Source organism: Manis pentadactyla, chromosome 16 (assembly GCF_030020395.1).
Source record: "Manis pentadactyla isolate mManPen7 chromosome 16, mManPen7.hap1, whole genome shotgun sequence".
In the NCBI taxonomy this organism is placed as follows: Eukaryota; Metazoa; Chordata; class Mammalia; order Pholidota; family Manidae; genus Manis; species Manis pentadactyla.
Window position 1 is genome coordinate 60,778,935 of NC_080034.1, and position 13,288 is coordinate 60,792,222.

At 35.4% G+C, this 13,288-nt stretch overlaps 1 protein-coding gene across 1 annotated transcript in view; it reads right to left on the minus strand.

Moving 5' to 3' along the window:
* Window positions 1-3,576: 3,576 nt before the first annotated feature.
* The window catches only part of LOC130681371 (bromodomain adjacent to zinc finger domain protein 2B-like), a 108,927-nt gene continuing 99,215 nt past the window's right edge, over window positions 3,577-13,288 (minus strand). The window contains exons 28-31 of the mRNA XM_057494349.1: window positions 12,841-12,976; window positions 4,790-4,926; window positions 4,374-4,523; window positions 3,577-4,099 (exon numbers count right to left, since the gene is read on the minus strand). Coding sequence (XP_057350332.1) covers window positions 3,973-4,099; window positions 4,374-4,523; window positions 4,790-4,926; window positions 12,841-12,976 — 550 coding nt within the window. The 3' untranslated portion in view covers window positions 3,577-3,972. The remainder of the gene's footprint in view (window positions 4,100-4,373; window positions 4,524-4,789; window positions 4,927-12,840; window positions 12,977-13,288) is intronic.

The following is a 13,288-nucleotide window of genomic DNA, read 5'->3' on the forward strand; positions in this document are numbered from 1 at the left end:
CCTGCTTTCTTCTCACTGTTGTTTGCCTGAAATATGTTTTTCCATCCCTTGACTTTTAGTCTGTACATGTCTTTGGGTTTGAGGTGAGTTTCTTGTAAGCAGCATATAGATGGGTCTTGGCTTTTTTATCCATTCTATTACTCGGTGTCTTTTGATTGGTGCCTTCAGCCCATTAACATTTAGGGTGACTATTGAAAGATATGTACTTATTGCCATTGCAGGCTTTAAATTCGTGGTTACCAAAGGTTCAAGGTTAGCCTCTTTAGTATCTTACTGCCTAACTTAGCTCGCTTATTGAGCTGTTATATACACTGTCTGGAGATTGTTTTCATCTCTCCCTTCTTATTCCTCCTCCTCGATTCCTCATATGTTGGGTGTTTTGTGCTGTGCTCTTTCTAGGAGTGCTCCCATCTAGAGCAGTCCCTGTAAGATGCTCTAAGTCCCTGTAGAGGTGGTTTGTGGAAAGCAAATTCCCTCAGCTTTTGTTTGTCTTGGAATTGTTTAATCCCACCGTCATATTTGAATGATAGTCGTGCTGGATACAGTATCCTTGGTTCAAGGCCCTTCTGTTTCATTGTATTAAATATATCATGCCATTCTCTTCTGGCCTGTAGGGTTTCTGTTGAGAAATCTGATGTTAGCCTGATGGGTTTTATAGGTGACCTTTTTCTCTCTAGCTGCCTTTACAACTCTTTCCTTGTCCTTGATTTTTGCCATTTTAATTATTATGTGTCTTGGTGTTGTCCTCCTTGAATCCTTTCTGTTGGGGGTTCTGTGTATTTCCATGGTCTGTTCGATTATTTCCTCCCCCAGTTTGGGGAAGTTTTCAGCAATTACTTCTTCTAAGATACTTTCCATCTCTTTTGCTCTCTCTTCTTCTTCTGGGACCCCTATAATACGGATATTGTTCCTTTTGGATTGGTCACACAGTTCTCTTAATATTGTTTCATTCCTGGAGATCCTTTTGTCTCTCTCTATGTCAGTTTCTATGCATTCCTGTTCTCTGATTTCAATTCCATCAATGGCCTCTTGCATCCTATCCATTCTGCTTATAAACCCTTCCAGAGTTTGTTTCATTTCTGCGATCTCCTTTCTGGCATCTGTGATCTCCCTCCGGACTTCAACCCATTTCTCTTGCGTATTTCTCTGCATCTCTGTCAGCATGTTTATGATTCTTATTTTGAATTCTTTTTCAGGAAGACTGGTTAGGTCTGTGTCCTTCTCTGGTGTTGTCTCTGTGATCTTTGTCTGCCTGTAGCTTTGCCTTTTCATGGTGATAGGAATAGTTTGCAGAGCTGGGACGAGTGACGGCTGGAAGAACTTCCTTTCTTGTTGGTTTGTGGCCCTCCTCTCCCCCTTCGCGAGGCGCTGGGTTCTCTCAGGTGCAGATGTGGTCTGGATATTTTCCTGTGTCCTCTGGTCTTTATTCTAGGAAGGGTTGTCTTTGTTATATTTTCATAGATATATGTGGTTTTGGGAGGAGATTTCCGCTGCTCTACTCACGCCCCATCTTCTGCCCCCCCTATTCGTTTGATTTTTATAGTGGATTTATATGTGAATCCCACATTTCTCCCTTATTATTCTTTTTTTAATAAAATGCTGAAGTGGTAGGTAGATACAAGATAAAGGTAGAAAACATAGTTTAGTGCTGTAAGAGGGCAAATGTAGATGATCAGGTCTGTGCCTATAGACTAAGTATTAATCCAAGGTAGACAAGGGCAACAAAACATCCATGGATGCAGATTTCTCTCAAAACGGGGGGTGAGGTTCTAAGCCTCACCTCTATTGATCCCCAGTTTCTCACCTGATGGCCCCCCTGTGACTGTGCCTGTCTTAGGTTGTTCCTCTCTTGAGGAATCTTACCTGTCTCTGGCTAACCAGTCATCTTCCGGGGCCATACAGGGAAATGTAAAGTTGGTAAGTGAGAGAGAAGCAATATTCTTTGAAAAGGTTAGCTTTTTACTTCTTTACAGATTTATGCCCTGTGGCTTCTATGCCCAGCATTTGACGCTACCTATTTTTAAAGATACATGTTGCTAAATAAATATATAAAAGGTTGACTGGAAAGACATTAAAGCTATCTATATATGGGGGAAGGAAATTGAAGAGCTCAAGGAAATTAGAGGAATTACCTCAATTTTATATAGTTGAAGTTTAAAAAAAAAATGTCTTTTTTTAAGACAGATGCACCCCTATGTTTATCACAGCACTATTACAATAGCCAAGAAATGGAAGCAACCTAAATGTCCATCAGTAGATGAATGGGTAAAGATGATGTGGTACATAAACACAATGGAATATTATTCAGCCATAAGAAGAAAACAAATGCTACCATTTGCAACAACATGGATGGAGCTAGAGGGTATTATGCTCAGTGAAATAAGCCAGGCAAAGAAAGACAAGTACCAAATGACTTCACTCATATGTGGAGTATAAGAACAAAGAAAAACTGAAGGAACAAAACAGCAATAGAATCACAGAACCCACGAACAGACTAACAGAAACCAAAGGGAAAGGGACTGGGGAGGATGGATGGGGAAACAGAAAGGGGGCCTTACAATTAGCATGTGTAGTGGGGGGGGCTAGGGGAGGGCTGTACAACAGAGAAGACAAGTAGTGATTTTACAGCATTTTACTATGCTGATGGACAGTGACTGTGAAGGGGTGTGTTGGGGGGACTTGGTGAAGGGGGGAGCCTAGTGAACATAATGTTCTTCATGTAACTGTAGATTAGTGATACCAATAAAAAAAGTCTTTTTTCAAAGGTAGAGTTACAAAATGGCCCAAGCAAGCCTAAGAGATGTTATTGAAGTGAAATTCCTAGTAGATAAGGCTCTACTAGTCTCCCTGTGTTGTATGACAGTCATATTTCTCTGGAAGGAAAATTTTCAATCTCTTAAAATACCTCCGTTAACTTCTAGTTGAAATTAAATTATTTTAACAACACAAACATCTTTCATTTCTTAAATGGAAATACTTAAGATACAAATAAGGTTGAAAGAAGCCCACAAATAAAACTTACAATAAGGAGTAAATGATTGATACCAGATTTCCTTGTTGAGGATGTGTTTAATGAGAGGCTAAATGAATAGGATTTTAAATTTTTGAAAAGGTATTGGGGGTGGAAGAAATGGAAAAAAGGAGCACAGAGGGAGTGCATAAGGTACCAAAGGCAGATTAGATTCCCTCATTTTAAAATTAGTGCTTTTAACAAATTTCATTTTGAGGTTAAAACAAGGAAAAGAGATCACTGTGCATTTATGATGACTTAGTTTTTCTGAGTTCAAGATATCCCCATACCCATAGATAAATTTCACTTGATTTTCACTATGGTTAACAACTAAATAAACATTACTTTATTCTCTACATATTATTTCAAATTGATGATACCCTGGGTTTAACAGTAGAGCACTCATTGGTTATCATTCATTGATTACCACTTGAATGGCAATCGAAATATAAACTTGAGGGTAGGCCAGGGTTCTATAATCTACAGAGCAATCAGGACTAAAATGATGGTGGTTAAGGTTAAGGCCTCGTGCATCCAAATGAAAGTATGCTGTGGATACCTGTAGTTGGGTGGTAGCAGAGGCTTAGGAGGACTTTGGTTATTTGAGGAGAACCGTGCCAGGGGCTTGAGGATACACTCACCCTAGGGCACCTCGAGTGCAAGTCAGTCACAGAACAAATGATACCCACACGTACAGTGACAATTAGTACTGGGCCAACTGCCATTTTCATACCATGCCCACCACTTCCTGCCCAGCTGCTCCTGCTGAGTATGTACCACCAGTGATGAAAACACCAGCCCAAAGTAGCCAATATGCACACCAAGCTTTCCTTTTTTCAGGGATATTGTATTTGTTTAAAAGAAAATGATCATTCTTGAAAGACTGTTCTGTGTGTGTGTTTAACCACTTTATTTCTTGTTGATGAGACCCCCAGATACCAGACAGGTCATTAAAGAGCTGCTTACGCATTTTTAATAACAACGTGTCTTCCATCCCTGAGGCGGAAACGCAGACGACTCCGTGTGCTGCACTCCGGCAGTTCTACAAAAGGCCGTGCATCTTCATGACTGTCCATTTCAGTAAGGGTACTAGAGAAAGAAATGTTTGAAATCAATATCCATGCTTTAGTTATCTACCTTTAGTAAAAGTTTAGCTTTCATTCTCTTCCAAGTAAAGACAATGCAAATTAATTCATAAAAACACATGAAAGAATACATTTACTTATAGTACACAGTTGACATTACATAGGAAAATTCCTATTTACACAAACGGTCATAAAGTCACTTTTAGTATGGTGGAAGGTTTCTAAACAAATACAATGGTATGTTATGAATATATAGGACAGGGGAACAAAAATTATACCTGGAAAGAGTCAGGTCAGAGTGGTCTTGCTTCATTTTCTTTACAGAATTAAAGCTTTCCTGGTTTGGTAAGTTACTGAAGGTGTTTTCCTCTATTTTTCTTTTTTTCATGTCTTTATTGAGATGAGTTTGCATTTTAGTAAGGCTTGTACTGGAGAAAATAATGTTTGAAATCAATATTCATGCTTTAGAGTTATCTACCTTTAGTAAAAGTTTAGCTTTCATTCTCTTTCAAGACAATGCAAATTAATTCATAAAAAAGATGAAAGGATACGTTTACTTATAGTACAGAGTTTACATTACATAGGAAAGTTCCTATTTACACAGTTAAAAAGTCACCTTTAATATGGTGGACGGTCTTTAAACAAATACAATGGGGTGTTATGAACATATAGGACAGGGGAACAGAAATAATACCTGCCAAGAGTCAGGTCAGAGTTGTCCTGTTTCAGTTTCTTTCCACGAGTACAGCTTTCTTGTTTTACTCCAGTACCGCAGATGTTTTCCTCTATTTTCCTTTTTCTGTCTTTGCGGCCCCTTTTCAGTGAACTTGCCTTTAATTTAAAAAATAATATATGACGTATAAGAAAATAACTGTCTATAGACCTTCTATTATTTTAAATTATGAAACTCTGACAGAATAAACAAAAAGAATACTCTTTCTCACCCAAAAAGTTGATAGTTTTATTATTTTCAAGAGAGATCTATGAATTTGATCTCCGATAATACTAGGCTAAAATCTTATGATGCATGAAAACTCTAAAGAATTCTTAAAACTCGAATATGTTGATCTCATGGCACCATGTTTGGTGCTACAGAACTTAGCAGTTTTCCTTTAGACTTTGAACAAATCAAAGATACTATTCTTTTGAATGAACTGAATGTCACTAATGGAATGAATTTAAAGACTATCCTTTAGAGCACAATATGATTAAGAACAAAGGTGAATATACATAGAAATACAGAGATTACTAATAAGAAAGTTGAGGAGGTTATTAAAAAGGTAGCCGAAACATGAAAGAAGGTTCATGAAGTGTCAAATAGGAAAAAAGTCTTTTATAAACGGTCAAATCTTCCAGAAACTGTTATTTTTCTCAAAAAAGCATTTGCTGTTAAAAAGAGAGTTCCAGAAACTTGTGGTTCCCAGGTGTGAACAAAGCAGTGTTATTAAAGATGAGGAGAAAAAAAAAAAAAGATGTGTTTTTGGGGAAAACAATAAAGAAATAGCATAAAATAGATCATATTTGGAATTAAAGTATATGAATGCCAGCTATGCTCTGTCAGTAACTAGCTATGGAACTTTGTAAAAAAATATCTGTGAGGCTCTGTTTGCTTATCTGTAGAAGAAGATAAGTCACACAGTTGGTAAGGTCATTCTAGCTCTGAAAGTATATGGAAAAAAACAAATGAACCCCAATGTGGCCCTTATGCAATCTAACAATTTGTAGGCAGCACATCAATGTAACAATGAGTACCCAGCCTCCTCCCAACATCCCCCAATTTAGAAATTGGGAAATAAGCATCTATTTTGAGAATTAAAGTTACAATGAATATAATAGATCAAAGAAGAGAAATATGCAAGGTCACTGGTAATATATGGTTTGTGTTTTGATTCTCTACAATAGTGTTTATCCTCTTTTAGAAAAATTATTTACTCCTTACTCAGACTGTTAAGAAATCTTGAAAAAAAAATCTTAGAATGTGAGTTAGATATTCAGTCTAGCCCTAATTAAATGTTGCCTATATTCTTGAACTGAACTTGGTGGAAAACATTTCTTTAGAGTATTTCGTATCAATTTCCTTGAGGAGTTCATGATTCTTTTAGCAACATTTTTTAAAAACTGCTTTTAAGCAATTACAATTATTTGGTTCTCTATTGGGATGTTAAACGCATAATTAAGGAGTTATTTTAATGGATTAAAATAAGGCAAACTATAAATCTAACACCTTTCCCATATCATATCAAAGAATCACTACCTCTTGTCACTGATTGAAATAATTAAAATGTTTTACTAAGTCTCTTCTCCATTTAGTTTATTAATTTTTACTCAATAAAATCTGATTGAGTTTTCATATTATACTGAGCTTTTAGAACCCACAAATCATAAAAAAAAAAGAGAAAAGAGAATGCTGAATATATAATGAGGAAAAAATCCATTTAATTAAGATTAAGTTAGACTGAATAGTTGTCTTACATAAAAAGAACATTTCATGAATAATGGGCTAAAGCTTCTAGTTCCTATTTGAACTAAGATGTTACTTGAAATCATTTTCTAACAATACAGTAAGAAAACATGAAATTTAAACCACAGAATCCAAAGACTTTTGTTACAAAATGGTAATAAAGTCTCTTTTTGTTTCTTTAATTATTGATGCTTGTCAGACTACTTCATTAGATTGTGCACATAGATACACTTTTAAAAACAAGCTTTTATTCAGTTACCTGATTACTTTATTAGACAGAGATATTTCCCTTGCACCCTTTCTACCTTGTTAGAATGCACAGAGGACCTTCAGTATGTCTTAAGCAGGACCTATCAGATTGTACATACCATCGCATATTTGTTTTTGTACATTTATGTATCAGAAGTTGTAAAGCGGTGGCTCACAGACCGTAAACAGTCCACAGCATGTGTTGTTACTATGTTTGACTCATGCTTGTAAAAATTCTGAATTTGTTGCCAATATTTAACATTTGCGAGGACATGCATAAAGATCCATAATCTTGAAATATTGGTAGATCCTAGAACACTGGACCTACATGTCTATATGACAACAATTGGCAGGAGTTGAGTGATGACTGACACTTAAATGCGGGCATGACTTCCCTGTTTGCCATAGTCTCAACTCTTCTGTGTTATTTGTGTGGCTTTCATAGGCATTGGACTTTGAAACTTGTGTGTGTGTCTCTGTGAGTGTGTATAAATATGTATACATACACACACAAGGCTTTTTGATTCTATGTATATATCTTGGCATTAATATGCACATACACACAGGATAAAAATACTTAATCACAATAATGTGTATAGAAATAGCCATTGGAGTACAAGGTATACAGCATAAAAATTTGTAAATAACCATGAATTAACTAGGAAGATATTTCTAAAATTTAACTTTAAAAATCCTTATAAATCAAAATAGAATGTTTATTTTTTATTGCTACAAGAAATGTAACATCTAATTCACTACATTTAAAAAACTAAGAAGAGGAGAGAGGCTCAGAAAGCTGTATTTACATAGAAGGGCTTGAATGAGGTTATATTTACATCTCCTGGTCTATACCCTGAATGAGAGATAGCCAGAACACTATTTAACCAAATTTATCGAAACAGAAATCTCCTATAGCCTACCAGATGATACCCCAGGACTTAAAACCCTAATTTGTTAGTAATTCATAAAGTATTAGAGAAACTTTCTATAGCTTGACTATGACTAAACTAAAAGATAATTCATGTACAACCACTAAAGGTTATTATTAAACTATAGTTGACTATATATGACAAAGATGATCAAGTAATAAGAAAGCAACTTAGTAAATATGATGCCATGTGAGACCCTCTGCTATTTTGTAAAACAGTTTAAAATACCATACACATTAATATAAACATGTCACAGAACTTTAAATTCATAAAAATATTTACACTCGTGACCTTATTTTATCTTTACAAATCCTCGCCAGGCAGATGCTATCCCACTTTACAGATGATAACCCTGAAGCTAAGAAAGCACGCCAATGCTTATCGATCAAGAAGGTAAGAAAACCAGCACAGGAAACTGAAAAGGAGCAAAGGCAGAAAGAAAACCAAGTATGGTACTAGAAGCCAAGTGAACACAGGGTTTCAAGGAGGGTGTGCTTTGGAACTGATGGGTCAGGTGAGGCCTAAGCACTGATCCCCAGACTGATGAATGGCCACGATAGGAGCACTTTCAGAGAAGCTGTGAAGGTGAGAATCTGACTAGAAAGAGTCCCAGAGTGACTTGGAGAAGAGAAATCCGAGAGAATCAGAACAAAGCTGTCCAGCAGGAGTTATTCTGTAAAGGAAAGGAGAGAAATGCGGGAAGTGGATGCAGGAGAAGTGAAGCTAAGGAGAACCCAGGGGACGAGGAGATGTTGATGCAGGTGAAGAGAACAAGGGGGCGGGATCTGAGGCACAAGATGGGAACTGGCTTAGGGAGGGCACTAGAGCATGGCACTGAGAGAGGGGTTTTTGAATGAACACAGTCGGATAATAAGCATATGCATTTTAAGTCTCTTGCCAGTCACATTTAAATTAGAACTGTGAAGGCTCATACCTAATGGTTATAGCAATATGATAATATAGCAAAAAATGAGTTGGCCGAATTATAAAGTAAGGAGTAAGAAGTGTAGGGGCAGCATGAACTGAGGGCCAGACTCTTTACGGATGTTCCCTCCGTCAGGCACTCTTTTCCCTGTTTACTCGCCTGACCTCATCACTACCGGCAACTACCTTTCCAAAAACTCAGTCCCAAACACCCACCTGCCCATTGCCTCTTTTTCTTTCCAGACCCTTCCCTTTAGCACTTGAAAACTACTGTGGTAAGGGAAGGCAGATACAAAAGGCAGACTATTTTATGATTCAGTTTATATATAATGACCAGCAGAGGTAAATCCGTGGAGATACAAGGTAGATTAGTGGTTGCCAAAGGCTGAGGGAGAAGGGGGAGAGTGACAACTAATGGGTACAAGGATACTTTTTTACGGTCATGAAAATGTTCTGGAGTTAAATAGTGGTGATCATTATATAACTGAATATATTAAAAACCACTGAATTGCACACCTAAAAAGTGAATTTTATGTGAATTCTATCTAAAAAAAATCCTCACAAAACTCTGTAACTCTATTTTGATCTGGCCATTAAAAGGTTCAGTTTCTGATCCCTCTTACGTGTGACAAGGGCCGTCATATGTACTGCCATAGACCTAAGATTACAGCTATACCACATGGATACTGCCAGTGTCCTGTATATCTGTATATCCTGGTATAGCTGTAATCTCAGGTCTATGGCAGTACGTATGACGGCCCTTGTCACAGACATCACAAAGGAGGAGCAGTTCTTCATTATCGCCCTTTCAACAGATCTGGCAGTACTATAAAACATGAAAAATCATTTAAAATTAATACTATTATGAAGAACAGTTATTGGGATATTAAACACACCATAATTCCCAATTCATATTAGTAATGAACATTCTGCTTGCTAACAAATATACAGTAGCCATACACATCTATGTATCTCTCGTTACACAGATAGGGACCACATGACGGGGTGAGCAGTTTAGTTGGGGTAAATGCACGTTTCAGGTACATTGCAAAGAACAAAGCTAGAGGCTGAATGCCTGTACACACTTTTGAAGCACGTACACATTAACATATGAAATAATTAACATGACATTAGAGCCCATAAAGCAATGAATGGCTTTAATACAGGGTGTGTAAATTTTTTAATACATTTCATTTTTTCTGTATCTTAGCATCCTCATGATCTCCTGAGATAGAAATCAGAGTTAGAGTAATTTTCAAGATCAAAATTAGGAAACTTGTATTAGTATCAGAACTATGTGTAATAAAAGGATATTCCTATATTTTGACTAAAATTGTGCACCCATTTGTGATTGATTAAAAAATCAAACATGTCCAACCCAGGAAACGGGGAAATCAACCAAAATCAAACAGATGACACAAATGCAGAAAATGGACCCTACAAAATGATTTCTATGGGAAAAAAACTTACATAAAAATTAAACCAAATAATTTAAGGAGTCATAGATTTTCTAGAACTAAAAATAAAATTTCTCTCTTGAGAAATTTCTAATACCATTAAGAACTTTAAAATCTGTAAAGACAATGCTTTTTCCCATGCATACATATTCTGTATAACAAGTTTCACAAAGGGAAAGGAGGGAAGTTGGACAGTAAAAACTTTCAAGATGCCTTTAAAAAATGGTAAATAGTAACATCATATATTTTGACACTTCGTTTATACTCCCAGTCACAGTAGAGAATGTCCTGCAACCAGTATTTTCAAATAATGAAAAGACTTAAACTATAAGTTGTTTATACGAATTGAAAGTTATGTATTCATATATTCTTATAAGCAAAATAGCTTAACTATTCAAACTTAACTTCAATACAACACTAAGTCTTAATCCACAAAGTCTAAATAGTCTTATATAACACAGTATGTACACTAATGACAGCTTAAGAATCTTATCAAAATGGCAAATAGAAAACTATTCAATTTAGTAAATACCTATCAACTATATGAGATACATATGTCATACTAAAATTGGCATGTGTACTAAGAGCAAAAGCTGCAGTTTAATGTTCCAACAGTTTTATTTTATGACCCTTCCTAATACCATACTACTAAATATGGTATTATTTCTCCAAAACTGAGTTACATCATTACACGTTCTATTGTAAAAATACCTACTGCAAAACATTTGGAAGGTTATACTTCAACCCCTCTAACAACAAATTTAATTCATGAATATTAAGTTAATTGTTTTCTAAATATACTAAAAATACCATGAAGTCTGTTTTACTTTGCACATTTTTCATTTAAAAATAAAATTATTTTCTGACACTTATTAGGAAAGGGTGACAGCAAGCTCATATCACTTTTGAAAAATCACAGTAAATAGCTCACAATATGTTAGAACAAATGTATTAATATTGGTTTTAATTCCTTTGCTGCTACAGTAAAAAATAGCAGATGTTGCCTACTGTTTAATATTAGCAACAATATGAAGAACACCCTGGAAAGAAAATTATCTAGAGGCAAATTATGCCAGCTCCTTCTTGGTAAGGCTGGTGTCTGGCAAATGGGTACTTCTAAAGGTATTGAGCACTTAAACATTCTGCTAGGACTTAGGAGGATTATTATAGGCACTGTTACATCTAACTAAAGGTTACAATGTACTCATTCATCTTGAACATGAAACTCTGCCTTCTTTTTAAGGTAGTTTCACAGCAAATACTGTATTATTGAACATTAAAAAGAGAATTATGAGAGATGGTGTTAATGAGAAATGTGTATTAATAATCTGGAAAAGGTTATGAATTTCCAAAAACAGAAAAAATTCTGTAAATTGTAGGAAGTAAGTATACTACAAATAAACAGCTTTTGGTACCGGTTTTGTTTTTTTGTGTAAAGGTTGTAACAAAACTGACCACATTGTGATGATTCTCTTGGTGGATGAGAAAAATAACCATTCAAATTTAATTGTGTTGTAGGAATTCAATATTTTTTGATCATTATAGCCTAGACTCCACCAAACATATTTGTCTAACGTGACTTTAAAACTGATTTTAATAGTTTTTACAAGAAAATATTTTTACCTGGTAAAAAATGCTACCAGATGAACTGGACACTATCTTAAAACTCATGGTAAATTCTAGTCTACATTGGGAAAGACCGAAATTTGAGGATATTGTGAAAACTGCAGATTCACTATTCTGTGGACATTTTAGGAAGAACTGAAAAAATACAGAAGAAACCTAATTTATTTCTATAGAATGAATAAGGCCTTCAGTAAAATAAGCACAGAGATGAGAATGAAGGAAAGAATGCTAAATTATTTAAGGCTCACTTCTTTTCTTTGGGGAATGACTATTGTTGAGTAATCTTACTTCCAGTCATTCATGCAGACAAATGTCAAATGTTTGAATGTTAAAGCTAATCTATAATTTAAAAGCAAATGGTAAAGCAATTCACAAAAGTCTATGTGAATTTGTCCCTAAGAGACAAAAGGGACACAGACATGATTTAACACATATTTGGTGCGTGGTACAAAACAGGGGTCACTACATGATAGTGACTAACTGGGCTCAAACACAGAAGATGAAAAAAATTTTTGAATTATTAGAGAAAAGACTTAAAAGATCTACTTTTCATGTGAACTGCATCTGATGTCAAATACATGATATTGGATAAAGTAAGAGCTCTCTGCTTATTTTGTATTTATTATCTAAGAATTTCTTAGTATTAAAAAAGTTAAAATTGATAAAAACATAAGGAACATTTTAGGGATGCAATGAATGTATACTACAGGTAATGTTAGCAACTGCCATGTTTACAAAAGCAAAAGAATATTTGGATTAACAACTTCAGAATATTTACATTAACAACTATTATGATTAGATTAACAACATAATTAACTATTATGCTGACTGAACAGAAAGACAACTTCAGTCCATTATAAACAATATCTAAAGGAGGGAGAATCGAGATTAAAGATAAACACATTTGATAGATTACTCCAAAAAGCTCACAACAAGGAGGAAAGTATCAAACCATACAGCATTTAAGAATTAAGAAAACTCAGGTACAGCATACATTATTCTGACAGTAAGAAATGTAGAATTAAGAAAAATCTGGAGGTTGGGAAAAAAACAGGACAGAGTAAACTAGTTATAGTATTTCTTAAATAAAAACACTTACAGCTTTCATAATTGATTTTTCCCATTCTATGGATTTCTGTAACTGCTGAATGCACAGAGCTACCTGTGCAGCACTGCGAGCTTCTGATAATGCCCATCGCCACACCCTGAGACCGGGAACAATATCCTCTTCAATTCTGCATTGAAATATAGAAAAATTAAGTAGGTCATGTCCACACTTACGGTTACCGAATCTGAAACAATCATCACACTGAAAGCCAAGTGATGATGAAACATGTAACAGCCGATAAGTGTAAGGTTTAAGCAACTAAATTTGATGTAGTGCACAGACTGTGGCTTCGTGCCTCAAAGCTTAGCCACAATCAGGTAAATGTAAGATCACTTCGCAGGATTATCAACACACATAACAAAAGAAAAAACATTTTTTACAAAGCACCATGCAAATAGCATGATCCATGTGGATCACAGACATACAAGAAGATACATAG